Raw genomic sequence first — 16,247 nt, forward strand, 5'->3', positions numbered from 1 at the left:
TTACTCGTCCTAATGTGAAAATTACTCGTCCTAATGTGAAAATTACTCGTCCTATTGTGAAAGTTACTTGTCCTAACGTGGGAGTTACTCGTCCTAACGTGAAAGTTACTCGTCCTATTGTGAAAGTTACTTGTCCTATTGTGAAAATTACTCGTCCTATTGTGAAAGTTACTTGTCCTAACGTGGGAGTTACTCGTCCTAACGTGGGAGTTACTCGTCCTATTGTGAAAGTTACTTGTCCTATTGTGAAAATTACTCGTCCTATTGTGAAAGTTACTCGTCCTAACGTGGGAGTTACTCGTCCTAACGTGGGAGTTACTCGTCCTAACGTGAAAGTTACTCGTCCTAATGTGAAAGTTAATCATCTTACGTGAAAGTTACTCGTCCTAACGTGAAAGTTACTCGTCCTAACGTGAAAGTAAGTCGTCCTAACGTGAAAGTAAGTCGTCCTAACGTGAAAGTAAGTCGTCCTAACGTGAAAGTAAGTCGTCCTAACGTGAAAGTAAGTCGTCCTAACGTGAAAGTAAGTCGTCCTAATACCATTATAAATATGCATATATTAAAGGCTAGCCTATACTTCAGGTAAAACAGTGTAAAAAGAGTTAATGAGGTCATTGACTCAAAATAACGATCAGTATTTAAACGAGTAAATGATGAAGAAAAGATGTTTGGACGACTGTGACTAACGGTCAGTGAGCAGCTTGTTTGATGCAGGAAGAGTTTAATGTTCCCTGTGGACCCCAAATAAGCTGCAGTGGGGGTCGGTGGAGGTGCACACACCCCAGTGCCAGACACAATGTTGTGTTGTGTGAGTAATAAAACTCACAAGGCGTGTGTGTGTCTCAGAGTGTGATTCAACAAGGAGGTTGTGTTTGCATTTCTGACGCTCCTCTGTGTTTACGACGATCATGAGTCTCACTTTATATGGTCAACAGCTCCGAGGACCAGATTCTGCTGCTTTATGTTCAGAAGGTTCGGTGACGATCGTGACCAGAGAAACAACCGAAGCCGCTCCAACCATTCGTGGTGTTTCTGCATTTTAACAAGAACTTTACAAAATAATTATCAAAAGGACGAGTAACTTTTCAAAAGCATTGCAATTCTTAAGAAATGATCATGATGTGAAGAAAAACCACCACTTCAATTGAGTGCTGACTTCTTTACATTGACCTGACTAATACAACCAGTGCAGCCTCACCCGTCACAGACACTATGACTGATACACTTTGACTCCTTTATACCAGTGAGTCCTCGACAGCTGTCCCAGGTTGTTTCCTCCTCAAAGTCCACAACATGTCTTCTCGATCCTATTCCCACATGGCTACTTAAAGAACTGTTCCCCTTACTTCGCACTTTCATACTTGACATTATTAACTTGTCAATAACATCTGGCTATGTGCCTCAGATTTTTAAAGTTGCAGTAATTAAACCTCTGCTTAAAAAACCCACTCTTGATCCAGAGGTCCTCACTAACTACAGTTCTATCTCTAATCTAGTATTCATTTCAAAACTTCTGGAGAAAGTGGTAACGAGTCAGCTCTGTGATTATCTCCAGGACAATGATCAATTTGAGGTGTTTCAGTCTGGTTTTAGGGAACACCACAGCACAGAGACCGCCCTGGTAAAAGTAAGTAACGACCTGCTGATGGCCTCTGATCAGGGCCATGCTTCAGTTCTTGTTCTTCTAGATCTCAGTGCTGCATTTGACACTGTCGACACCAAATCCTTCTACAGAGGCTAGAAAACCATTTAGGCATTCGTGGAACTGCTCTTAACTGGTTTAAATCTTACCTGTCGAATAGAACGCACTATGTACATGTCAACCACCTCTCATCGACACACACTAAGGTCAGCTATGGTGTCCCACAAGGTTCTGTTCTTGGTCCAATACTATTCACAATCTATATGCTCCCACTAGGGGACTTGATTAGAAGACACTCTATAAACTTTCACTGTTATGCTGATGACACCCAACTCTACTTGTCCATGAAGCCAGATGAAAGAAATCAGCTACACAACTACAGTCCTGTATTACAGATATCAAGTCATGGATGACCAAAAACTTCCTCCTACTAAACTTGGAAAAGACTGAGGTTTTACTAGTTGGTCCGCAACATCTCAGACAATCATTAACTAATGATCTAGCTTTACAAAATGGACTTGCTCCTGCTATGAGCACCACTGTAAAGAATCTGGGTGTATGCTTTGACGAGGACTTGTCATTTAACTCACACATAAAACAAATCTCACGGACTGCTTACTTCCACCTTCATAACATTTAAAAAATCAGGCACTTCCTTCCTTTAGATGCTGCTGAGAAGCTCATCCATGCTTTTGTTACCTCCAGGCTGGACTATTGTAACTCTCTTCTGTCAGGATGTTCTAAAAAGTCTCTCAGAATCTTCAGCTCATTCAGAACTCTGCAGCTCGTGTCCTGACTAAGACTAAGAGGCGCGAACACATTTCCCCTGTACTGTCTTCCCTACATTGGCTTCCTGTAGAATTTAGAATACAGTTTAAAATCCTTCTCCTAACCTATAAAGCCTTACATGGTCTAGCACCAACATACATTAAAGATTTAATCCAAACTTACCAACCCTCTAGGACCTTACGATCCTTAAACTCTGATCTATTAGTTATACCACAAATCTCTAAATGTAGATTTGGAGCCAGGGCCTTCAGTTTTCAAGCCCCTCTGCTGTGGAACAAACTACCGGCATCAGTCCGGAGGGCAGACACCCTCTCTATGTTTAAAAACAATCTTAAAACCTTACTTTTCGATAAAGCCTATAACTAACTTAACTGTTTATCTTTAGCTGCTATAACTAACTTAACTGTTTATCTTTAGCTGCTATAACTAACAAAACTGTTTATCTTAACTGCTATAGGCTGAGAATGCTGGAGGAGTTTTAGACACCAGCTCTGTATATCCTTCTTTTCTGCATTACATTCATCACCTGTGCAGTTTAAACCCACACCCTTTTTATTTCTCTCCCGGAGCTCCAGGGCTCCACCTCCAGAGCTGCTGCTGATCCAGGATTTTCACCACGTCATCAGATCCCGAGTTCTCTCCAGCACCTCCATGGACTCTCCTACACTCTCCTTTTTTCTCACTATAATTTCCCTCGCTCATCTCCTTATCCATCTGTCTACCCCCCCATCCTTCATCCCAGCCGGTCAAAGCGGCAGGCCGTCAACAATGAGTCTTGTTCTGCTCGAGGTTTCTGCCTTCTAAAAGGAAGTTTTTCCTCGCCATAGTTCACTGTACAGCTCACTGTACAGTGTTTCGCTTCTTGATCTTTGTTGAATTGCTGGGATCTATTTTTCCTTAATCAACTGTAGTCTTATTTCAACTGTATAGTGTCTTGAGATAACTTTGTTATGATAAGACACTTTAAATAAAATTGAATTGAAAAATTGAATTGACTTCAGTAGAATTTAAATACAATTTAAAATCCTTCTCTTAACCTACTTTACATGGTCTAGCACCAACATACATTAAAGATCTAATCCAAACTTACCAACCCTCTTACGATCCTTAAACTCACATCTATTAGTTATACCACAAATCTCTAAATGTAGATTTGGAGCCAGGGCCTTCCGTTTTCAAGCCCCTCTGCTGTGGAACCAACTAGCGGCCTCAGTCCGGAGGGCAGACACCCTCTCTATGTTTAAAAACAATCTTAAAACCTTACTTGTCCATAAAGCCTATAACTAACTTAACTGTTTATCTTTAGCTGCTATAACTAACTTAACTGTTTATCTTTAGCTGCTATAGCTAACTTAACTGTTTATCTTTAGCTGCTATAACTAACTTAACTGTTTATCTTTAGCTGCTATAACTAACTTAACTGTTTATCTTTAGCTGCTATAACTAACTTAACTGTTTATCTTTAGCTGCTATAACTAACTTAACTGTTTATCTTTAGCTGCTATAACTAACTTAACTGTTTATCTTAGCTGCTATAACTAACCTAACTGTTTATCTAAGCTGCTATAGCTAACTTAACTGTTTATCTTAGCTGCTATAACTAACTTAACTGTTTATCTTTAGCTGCTATAACTAACTTAACTGTTTATCTTTAGCTGCTATAACTAACTTAACTGTTTATCTTAGCTGCTATAACTAACCTAACTGTTTATCTTAGCTGCTATAGCTAACTTAACTGTTTATCTTAGCTGCTATAACTAACTTAACTGTTTATCTTTAGCTGCTATAACTAACCTAACTGTTTATCTTAGCTGCTATAACTAACTTAACTGTTTATCTTTAACTGCTATAACTAACTTTACTATTTATCTTTAGCTGCTATAACTAACCTAACTGTTTATCTTAGCTGCTATAACTAACTTAACTGTTTATCTTTAGCTGCTATAACTAACCTAACTGTTTATCTTTAGCTGCTATAACTAACTTAACTGTTTATCTTTAGCTGCTATAACTAACCTAACTGTTTATCTTAGCTGCTATAACTAACTTAACTGTTTATCTTTAGCTGCTATAACTAACCTAACTGTTTATCTTTAGCTGCTATAACTAACTAAACTGTTTATCTTTAGCTGCTATAGGCTGAGAATGCTGGAGGAGTTTTAGACACCAGCTCTGTATATCCTTCTTTTCTGCAATACTTTCATCACCTGTGCAGTTTAAACACCTTTTTATTTCTCTCAGGAGCCCCAGGGATCCACCTCCAGAGCTGCTGCTGATCCAGGATCTTCACCACGTCATCAGATCCCGAGTTCTCTCCAGCACCTCCATGGACTCTCCTACACTCTCCTTTTTTCTCACTATAATTTCCCTCACTCATCTCCTTATCCATCTGTCTACCCCCCCATCCTTCATCCCAGCCGGTCAAAGCGGCAGGCCGTCAACAATGAGTCTTGTTCTGCTCGAGGTTTCTGCCTTCTAAAAGGAAGTTTTTCCTCGCCATAGCTCACTGTACAGCTCACTGTAGGCCGTCAACAATGAGTCTGGTTCTGCTTGAGTCTTGAGATAACTTTGTTATGATAACAAACTTTAAATAAAATTGAATTCTATCACTTAAAAGGTTTAGTAAACAAGGAGCTAGATTTACCCTCAGAATGACAGCAGCTAGTAAAAGCAACTGCTTTAGCTAGCACTAGCGGTTAGCTGCTAATTTTACTGTAAAGATGCTAAAATCACTCACGGGGCAAGCTTTTTAAGTAAGTTAGTAAAGTCTGCAACTTATTTAACAATAATTGTTTCCTTTTAATTCTTAAAAATAAACTGTTTGAACAAAAGAGTCGAGGAACACGAGCAACTCACTCTCTCATAAAGTATTTTAACTCACGACAGAAAAAAGAATGACCTGTGAAAAGAGATTAACAAGGAGACGCAGGAAACGTTGCACAGGACATAGTTAAAGATTACGAAAATACAATTTCATTCAGAAAAATAGTCTGCAAAATATTCAAGAACTACTAAAAAACAAAGAGGTCACAAGACGCACCATCAACTGAAGAAAAATAGAAAAGAGAAAGTCAATGAACGAAATAAAACTCACTAAAAACAAAAAGCACAGGCAGGGAAAATCCGAGAATCCAGAAAAATCACATTCCAAACATCCAGTCGACGAATAAGGGAACAAGGAAGAGTATTACTAGGCAGACCTGAAACACAAGCCGACGCCGGGCAGTGGAAAGTCCAGTGTTAATGAAGGGCAGGAAGATTGCAGATTTCTTGCAGCTGTCCGTCAGTAGAAGATCCGGCCACACACCGCCGGACACCGCCTCGTAAACTGCAGCCAAGTGGAAACCGAACAGGAAGTGTCCTTACAAAATAAGATGTAACCGGCGCGAATGCTGGAATCACAACTTTCATTCATTTCATCATGATATTGTTGTGCTACGAGGTTGTAGATCTCATGTCAGTAGGACGGCAGCTGGCACTGGTCGTGACTAGTTAAGCTAGCACCGTTGGTGGTTAGCTCAGCTAGCAGGTGCTACATAGCATTCACTTCAACCTTAAGGCTAGTAACAAAAAAAACAACCTTAATGTCAATAGTTTGTAATTATTGTATTCAAGATGAAGCTCAACAGTGTCTATTCTATAAATGTATTTGTGTTGGCGTGTGCCTGCTGAAGACCTTAGCTCCTGCAAGGGTTTTAGTGATGGCTTCAGCAGACTGTGATGTCACTGAAAAACAGTGTCTCTGGAATAGCAGGAACATGCTGGGAAGTAAAATTGATGAGCAACAATCAAGAATTGTATATATACATTTTTGAAATGAACACGTTTCAAAGACTTTAATAAAGAAATTTAATAGAAACTAAATATTTACACTTCAAACAGTTTCAAATACTTCTTCATGAAAGGACAAAGAAAGACTCGGTGTATTTTTAAACACTTCCTGTCCCCAGTGAGGAAGTGGTGGCTCAGAAAAACACGACATGAAGGTCCAGGGTTTGATCGGAGCTTTGATCGGAGCCCGAGACACGATCGGGTTCTTCTGTCAAAAGAGTCTTTTCTCCGATGTTACGTCAGATAAAACCTACGAAGACTGAAGATCGTCTCAGAGTCAAAAACATTCAAGACTTTTCTCGGACATGATGAAGTTTCTGAATTTGTGTCTTTATTATTCGATCCAACAAATGTTTCCTCAATCCAACAATATTGTCAATAAAAAAAAAACTTGGTTCAATAAAAAACAGAAATATTTTCTATGAAAAACCCTCAGTTCAATAAAAACAACATTTTTTGATCGAGGATTTTACTAAATGAAAAAAGTTTTGAAGATTTTTCTTTATATCAAATCTGTTTAATAGTTGTAACACAATCATACGATCACACACGAAAACACAACTGGTTCTGTTTTTTCTTGTTTCCTTCTTTTATTCTGTACCAACGTCACAAAAACATCATGTTGTTTTTACGAAAATAACCTTTTTTAAATTAAATTGAAGAATTGATAAAGAATTTACAATCTTCATTTTTGTGGTTGAAGTTTTTATTGAAATACCTTCATGTAAACAGGACTGAAGACCCTGATCTAAAGCATACCCTTTAAAGTGGTCCTGGATCCGCCCCAGTGCTTCCACCCAGAGCAGATGCTCGTGCAGTTTTACTGAGTTTCTCACATGTTTGACTAGTTTTAACTTCTTCAAACCTATTGCATTATTTTTAACTCATTAATATTTATACTTTGATATACATTCATTCTACGCAATATTTAAAACTTTATTTATTTATTCTGTTTATACTATATTGCACTATTTTTAACTTATTATTATTTATACTTTTATATACATTAATTCTACGCAATATTTAAAACCTTATTTATTATTTCTGTTTATACTATATTGCACTATTTTTAACTTATTAAAATGTATACTCTTATATACATTAATTCTACGCAATATTTAAAACCTTATTTATTATTTTTATTTATACTATATTGCACTATTTTTAACTTATTAATATTTATACTTTTATATACATTCATTCTACGCAATATTTAAAACGTTATTTATTTATTCTGTTTATACTGTATTGCACTATTCTTTAACTTATTAATATGTATATTTATACTTTTATATATACATTCACTCTGCTGTGTTTTTATAGGCACCGAAATTTCGTTGCCAGTTTAACTGCTGTGTGTTTTCTGTGCAAAGACAGTCAAAGAAAGTCTAATAAAACTTTTACTTCTTGTCTCAAAGCATTTGGTGCCCGTGGAGCTCACTACACCCTCTAGTGGCTAAAATCAAGAAAAAGGTTTGTGTCGTCGGTCAAATCAATTTAGAGGGAAAAAAACACACATCGTGAGCTCCACGGATTGTGCGTTTGTGTCGTGATAAAAAAGTCCTACACAACGACCTCTTCTTGGGAGCTCAAGGTCAAATAACTGTGTCATTTACAAACAGACTCGATGGATCAAATTCATTAAAATTGATGATTTGAGACAAGAATCATAACGTGTTCGTCGTAAAGTTGTGTTTTCGGAAGCGGCCGGATCGCGTCGACACGAATGTTGGTTTGTTCGCCATAAGTACGTACCGAGGGTTCAAGGGTCCACGGACGGCACAGATATGCTGGGTCGTGTTCTGACACCTCAAGTTTTCCTGAGCAAACACAAAAGTTTCAACGACCGTCCTCCGACCTCCGACCTCCGACCTCCGACCTCCGTCACCGCCTCCCCCGGCTACACGGCCAGCGTCGAACCCAGTCTGTCGTTGTCCGGCAGGAAGCTCCTGAGCGTGAGGTTATCGTCCGTGTCGTCGTCGCTGTCGCCGACCGCGTGCATCACCAGGACGCCGCCGTTGGACGCGTCTCTTCGCTTCCGCCTGGAGCTGCTGACCTCGGGCAGGATGGACGAGATGCACATCATCTCCGTTTCGTCCTTGGACCTCCTCAACCCGTAGTGGCGTTGGGGCAGCTTGACGCAGAGGACCACGGTGGAGACCATGAAGGCGCAGGACAGCGCGGCCAGGCAGGCGATGGCGATGAGGCAGTGCTTGACCGTGGTGTAGGTGGAGCAGGGTTTGGTTCTTTCCTCCACGGTTACACATGGATCGACCACGGGGACCTCGGACCCTTTGGAACCTTCGGGACTCACTGCTTCCGTGCGGCTGGTGTTCGCGGTGATCGGGTCGCCTGAGGTCCGGTCCTGGCTCACCGTGGTCAGCTCCGGCGGAATGACGGGTCCAGTCGATGACGAGGGATTCGCAGGAGCCGAGGAAGACGGACTTTGAGAACTTGGCACCGACGGAGTGGTTGGGACGCTCGACACCGATTGTTTCAGAAGGTCCGTGAGGGAAGTGGGACTCCACGAGGAGGTTGAAGGTACTTCCTGCGTGAGGTTCTCCATGCGGGTCACGACAGAGTCATGAACGTGGGTCGTCTCAGTGACGTTGTCTTCAGGACTCCAGCTGGTGGTGGAAACCCTCGGTTGGCCGTCGGTAGATGGTCCCCCCACAGACGCGAGGGTCTCGTTGGTGTCCCTCGTGGAGTTGCTGGGTCTAGAGAAGGCAACAGACCCGATGAGCATCAGCAACAGCAGAGTCTTGAAGGTCGTCATGCCGACCCCCATCTGTGGACCAAAACAAAGTTATACATGTCCATAAACATGTTCATAAACATGTTCATAAAATCAAACGTGTTCCACTTCATGCGTGCTCTGCCCTCTACAGGTGGTCGCGTGCATTCGTAGAACCGCGGTTATATAGAACTCACGTCCATTCGGTGAAACTTCTGAAGAGGATCGAACGTTGTTCCAGAGATTTCTTTGAATACAAGAGTGTGAGTCAAAGAGTCTTCAGGGAAGATGTTTAAGCTTTCGTTGGAACAAAGACTCGAAACGTTCTTTATTGCTTCGTTTTTGAACTTCATTGACGTCACGATTCAAACCGTGAAACAAAGGCTTTTGACTTTATTCCGTTTCTCGAGCAACACTTTCAAACCGACTAGAAAGAATCTTCTGGAATCTCTCAGAACATCCAGGAAATGGTCATTAAATTGTGTTGGAATGTGTTTAACCCTTGTGTGGTCGCAGGGTCAAGGGTCACACACCAAGGGACACCACAAACACATTTGTTCTCGGGTCAATTATAACAAGAACTGAAAGTGTTTAAAGTGAAAGTATTAAAAGATCAGATCAGAGTTTGTTCTTATAAAAGAGAATTTGTGTCTTTGGTTAATAAACACTAATGAACGAGTTAATAAACACTAATGAACGAGTTAATAAACACTAATGAACGAGTTAATAAACACTAATGAACGAGTTAATAAACACTAATGAACGAGTAAATAAACACTAATGAACGAGTTAATAAACACTAATGAACGAGTTAATAAACACTAATGAACGAGTTAATAAACACTAATGAACGAGTAAATAAACACTAATGAACGAGTAAATAAACACTAATGAACGAGTAAATAAACACTAATGAACGAGTTAATAAACACTAATGAACGAGTTAATAAACACTAATGAACGAGTTAATAAACACTAATGAACGAGTTTATAAACACTAATGAACGAGTAAATAAACACTAATGAACGAGTAAATAAACACTAATGAACGAGTTAATAAACACTAATGAATGAGTAAATAAACACTAATGAACGAGTTAATAAACACTAATGAACGAGTAAATAAACACTAATGAATGAGTTAATAAACACTAATGAACGAGTTAATAAACACTAATGAATGAGTAAATAAACACTAATGAATGAGTTAATAAACACTAATGAACGAGTAAATAAACAACGAGTAAATAAACACTAATGAATGAGTTAATAAACACTAATGAACGAGTAAATAAACACTAATGAACGAGTTAATAAACACTAATGAACGAGTAAATAAACACTAATGAATGAGTAAATAAACACTAATGAACGAGTAAATAAACACTAATGAACGAGTAAATAAACACTAATGAACGAGTAAATAAACACTAATGAACGAGTTAATAAACACTAATAAACGAGTTAATAAACACTAATGAACGAGTTTATAAACACAAATGAACGAGTTAATAAACACTAATGAACGAGTGAATAAACACTAATGAACGAGTTAATAAACACTAATGAACGAGTGAATAAACACTAATGAACGAGTGAATAAACACTAATGAACAGGTTAATAAACACTAATGAACGAGTTAATAAACACTAATGAACGAGTTAATAAACACTAATGAACGAGTTAATAAACACTAATGAACAGGTTAATAAACACTAATGAACGAGTTAATAAACACTAATGAACGAGTGAATAAACACTAATGAACGAGTGAATAAACACTAATGAACGAGTTAATAAACACTAATGAACGAGTGAATAAACACTAATGAACGAGTTAATAAACACTAATGAACGAGTAAATAAACACTAATGAACGAGTTAATTAACACTAATGAACGAGTAAATAAACACTAATGAATGAGTAAATAAACACTAATGAACAAGTAAATAAACACTAATGAATGAGTTAATAAACACTAATGAACGAGTAAATAAACACTAATGAATGAGTAAATAAACACTAATGAACAAGTAAATAAACACTAATGAACGAGTTAATAAACACTAATGAACGAGTAAATAAACACTAATGAACGAGTTAATAAACACTAATGAACGAGTTAATAAACACTAATGAACGAGTTAATAAACACTAATGAACGAGTAAATAAACACTAATGAACGAGTAAATAAACACTAATGAACGAGTAAATAAACACTAATGAACGAGTAAATAAACACTAATGAACGAGTTAATAAACACTAATGAACGAGTTAATAAACACTAATGAACGAGTTAATAAACACTAATGAACGAGTTTATAAACACTAATGAATGAGTTAATAAACACTAATGAACGAGTTAATAAACACTAATGAACGAGTTAATAAACACTAATGAACGAGTAAATAAACACTAATGAACGAGTTAATAAACACTAATGAACGAGTTAATAAACACTAATGAACGAGTTTATAAACACAAATGAACGAGTTAATAAACACTAATGAACGAGTGAATAAACACTAATGAACGAGTTAATAAACACTAATGAACGAGTGAATAAACACTAATGAACGAGTGAATAAACACTAATGAACAGGTTAATAAACACTAATGAACGAGTTAATAAACACTAATGAACGAGTTAATAAACACTAATGAACGAGTTAATAAACACTAATGAACAGGTTAATAAACACTAATGAACGAGTTAATAAACACTAATGAACGAGTGAATAAACACTAATGAACGAGTGAATAAACACTAATGAACGAGTTAATAAACACTAATGAACGAGTGAATAAACACTAATGAACGAGTTAATAAACACTAATGAACGAGTAAATAAACACTAATGAACGAGTTAATTAACACTAACGAACGAGTAAATAAACACTAATGAATGAGTAAATAAACACTAATGAACAAGTAAATAAACACTAATGAATGAGTTAATAAACACTAATGAACGAGTAAATAAACACTAATGAACGAGTAAATAAACACTAATGAATGAGTAAATAAACACTAATGAATGAGTAAATAAACACTAATGAACGAGTAAATAAACACTAATGAACGAGTAAATAAACACTAATGAACGAGTAAATAAACACTAATGAACGAGTTAATAAACACTAATGAACGAGTGAATAAACATTAATGAACGAGTTAATAAACACTAATGAACGAGTTAATAAACACTAATGAACAAGTGAATAAACACTAATGAACAGGTTAATAAACACTAATGAACGAGTGAATAAACACTAATGAACAGGTTAATAAACACTAATGAACGAATTAATAAACACTAATGAACGAGTTAATAAACACTAATGAACAGGTTAATAAACACTAATGAACAGGTTAATAAACACTAATGAACGAGTTAATAAACACTAATGAACGAGTTAATAAACACTAATGAACAGGTTAATAAACACTAATGAACGAGTGAATAAACACTAATGAACGAGTGAATAAACACTAATGAACGAGTTAATAAACACTAATGAACGAGTGAATAAACACTAATGAACGAGTTAATAAACACTACTGAACGAGTTAATAAACACTAATGAACGAGTGAATAAACACTAATGAACGAGTGAATAAACACTAATTAACGAGTTAATAAACACTAATGAACGAGTTAATAAACACTAATGAACGAGTTAATAAACACTAATGAACAGGTTAATAAACACTAATGAACGAGTTAATAAACACTAATGAACGAGTGAATAAACACTAATGAACGAGTTAATAAACACTAATGAACGAGTGAATAAACACTAATGAACGAGTTAATAAACACTAATGAACGAGTTAATAAACACTAATGAACAGGTTAATAAACACTAATGAACGAGTTAATAAACACTAATGAACGAGTGAATAAACACTAATTAACGAGTTAATAAACACTAATGAACGAGTTAATAAACACTAATGAACGAGTTAATAAACACTAATGAACAGGTTAATAAACACTAATGAACGAGTTAATAAACACTAATGAACGAGTGAATAAACACTAATGAACGAGTTAATAAACACTAATGAACGAGTGAATAAACACTAATGAACGAGTTAATAAACACTAATGAACGAGTTAATAAACACTAATGAACAGGTTAATAAACACTAATGAACGAGTTAATAAACACTAATGAACGAGTGAATAAACACTAATGAACGAGTTAATAAACACTAATGAACGAGTTAATAAACACTAATGAACGAGTGAATAAACACTAATGAACGAGTTAATAAACACTAATGAACGAGTTAATAAACACTAATGAACAGGTTAATAAACACTAATGAACGAGTGAATAAACACTAATGAACGAGTTAATAAACACTAATGAACGAGTTAATAAACACTAATGAACGAGTTAATAAACACTAATGAACAGGTTAATAAACACTAATGAACGAGTTAATAAACACTAATGAACGAGTGAATAAACACTAATGAACGAGTTAATAAACACTAATGAACGAGTGAATAAACACTAATGAACGAGTTAATAAACACTAATGAACGAGTTAATAAACACTAATGAACAGGTTAATAAACACTAATGAACGAGTTAATAAACACTAATGAACGAGTGAATAAACACTAATGAACGAGTGAATAAACAGTAATGAACGAGTTAATAAAACTCGAGCCTCAAGTTGAAATAATCTCAGTTTTAACCAAGACAGGAAATTGCAAATTTTCTTTTCTACTTTGGAAACTTCCTGCTCGACACATCAAGAGCCACAGGAATAGAAATAGTCACAACGTTGTTTTCAAACCTAAACAAACACTTGTAAACAAACACGATGATAAACAAATACAAACTGTGTTTAAATCAAAGTTATTTCACTTGTATTTAAGGTCATGAGGTCAAACTGTCAACAGAAACTATAGAAACTGACACTTTTAGCTCAATATTGTATATTTACATGTTTTTTCAAAATTATGATTGAAATACATAAAAATAAATAAAATGTTTTTTTTTTGTTTTCCATTTTGTTACTACTTAACCCTTGTGTTGTCTCAGGGTCAAGGTGACCCAGAGGCCAGAAAACAAATGTGTTTGTGCTATCCCTTGTGTCGTCTCAGAGACAAGGTGACAAAAATGCTTCTTAAAATTATTAAAACATCTGAAAACCTCCGAAAAATGTTTTAATGTATCTAAAAAACTTCACTCTCTCACTGCGATGAAGGTTAAAAACCAGAAGAAACTTTTAAAATTGACTTTTTGGTTCCCGTTTGTTCATAATTAAACATTTGATTTTGAGTTTTAAATTCTCTCAAGACCAGAAACTCAAACTCTTTTAATTACACATTTTATTATTTATTTTTTATTCTAAATACTTGTAGTTTCTCTCGTCACATTTAATTTATACAAATATCACAAATATATATATATATATATATATATATATATATAATTTTTTTTTTAGTCTAACATGTGACACTAATTGTCTTTGTTTATCATGTGATTTCAATGATAAATTATTATTTTTTAATAAATTCCAACATTTATTCCTGACGTTCAAACTTCATGAAGGAAAAGTTTTTAAAAACATTGTAAAAAAATAAAACAAACATCACTTTATTCTGAAATCTAGGTGAGTTTTCTTAAAAGTGTGATGAAGAGATTTGAAAAAATATTTCTGAATAATAATATATAATAATAAAATGAAGACTTTAGCATCGTCACTTAAAACTGTAATTGTAATAACTAATAATAATACATATATATTATATATTATATATATATATATAAATATTTTAAGGACAAGACGAATTGAAAAGCAACAGTAACATATATAACTAGATCTATAGATATATATATCTATAGATAAATATATCTATAGATATATAGATCTATATTTATAGATATATATAGATCTATAGATATATATATCTATAGATCTATAGATAAATATATCTATAGGTATATATATCTATATCTACAGTATATATATAGTTATGTTGTTGTTCACTGTGTTGTATTTAAACTGAAGAAAGTTTTAGATCTAGTTCATATTTCTTGAAGTAAAAATACTGCACACGTCTTGTGGTCGAAGTATTTGAAGCAACGTTCAAATCTGTTCAAATCTGCTCAAATCTGTTCAAATCTCCTCCGAGCTAAAGTTGTTGAAACTGGCTCTCAAAACTCTGATTTCTTACCTCATGCCTGGACTCGACCTCCTCGACCGTCGAACCTCTCGATGAAAGTCTCTTCATTTCCTGGTCGCCGTGACACCGAAGAGGAAGTGAGTCTCAGTTCAGGAAGTTCATCGATGCTTCGTGTCGAAACACTCTGATGCTTGAAGAAAGAAGGGATGAAACTCAAGAAGAACAAGTAACTCCTGCTGGTCGGACTCAGTGATGGATAACATACTTTAAAATGAGTAACTAGTTACTTAAAGTACCTCAGTTACTTTAAAAGGAACTATTTCTTCACAGGGCCCTGGATGGATGGATGGATGGATGGATGGATGGATGGATGGATGGATGGATGGATGGATGGATGGATGGATGGACGGACGGACGGACGGACGGACGGACGGACGGACGGACGGATGGACGGATAGAAGGATAAATAGATGGATGGGTGTATAGATAGATGTATGGATAGATTGAAGGATAGATAGAAGGATAGATGGATGGATGGATAAATGGATGGATAGATGGATGGGTGGATGGATAGATGGATGGATGCATGGATAGATAGAAGGATAAATAGATGGATGGATGGATAAATGGATGGATAGATGGATGGGTGGATGGATAGATAGAAGGATAAATAGATGGATGGATGGATGGATGGATGGATGGATGGATGGATGGACGGACGGACGGACGGACGGACGGACGGATGGACGGATAGAAGGATAAATAGATGGATGGGTGTATAGATAGATGTATGGATGTATAAATAGATGGATAGATGGATGGATAGATAGAAGGATAGATGGATGGATGGATAAATGGATGGATAGATGGATGGGTGGATGGATAGATGGATGGATGCATGGATAGATAGAAGGATAAATAGATGGATGGATGGATAAATGGATGGATAGATGGATGGGTGGATGGATAGATGGATGCATGGATAGATAGAAGGATAAATAGATGGATGGATGGATAAATGGATGGATAGATGTATGGATGTATAAATGGATGGATGGATAAATGGATGGATAGATGGATGGATGCATGGATAG

General features: G+C 36.1%; 1 protein-coding gene across 2 annotated transcripts; it reads right to left on the minus strand.

Annotated features, from left to right (window-relative positions):
- Positions 1–6,571: 6,571 nt before the first annotated feature.
- Positions 6,572–15,334, minus strand: selplg (selectin P ligand). 2 transcript variants are annotated; one of them, XM_087790482.1, is made up of 2 exons: positions 15,205–15,334; positions 6,572–9,050 (listed from the first exon to the last, which is right to left on the minus strand). In XM_087790482.1, exons 1-2 carry the CDS (start codon positions 15,259–15,261, stop codon positions 8,163–8,165), a joined length of 945 nt encoding a protein of 314 aa, XP_087646608.1. In that variant the 5' UTR covers positions 15,262–15,334; the 3' UTR covers positions 6,572–8,162. The 2 variants fall into 2 exon arrangements, with proteins under 2 accessions (XP_087646608.1, XP_087646609.1); XM_087790483.1 differs by lacking the exon at positions 15,205–15,334 and adding an exon at positions 9,194–9,282.
- Between the last annotated feature and the right edge of the window lie 913 nt (positions 15,335–16,247).

The sequence above is a fragment of the Callionymus lyra genome, chromosome 5, assembly GCF_982586985.1.
Source record: "Callionymus lyra chromosome 5, fCalLyr1.hap1.1, whole genome shotgun sequence".
Classification (NCBI taxonomy): domain Eukaryota; kingdom Metazoa; phylum Chordata; class Actinopteri; order Syngnathiformes; family Callionymidae; genus Callionymus; species Callionymus lyra.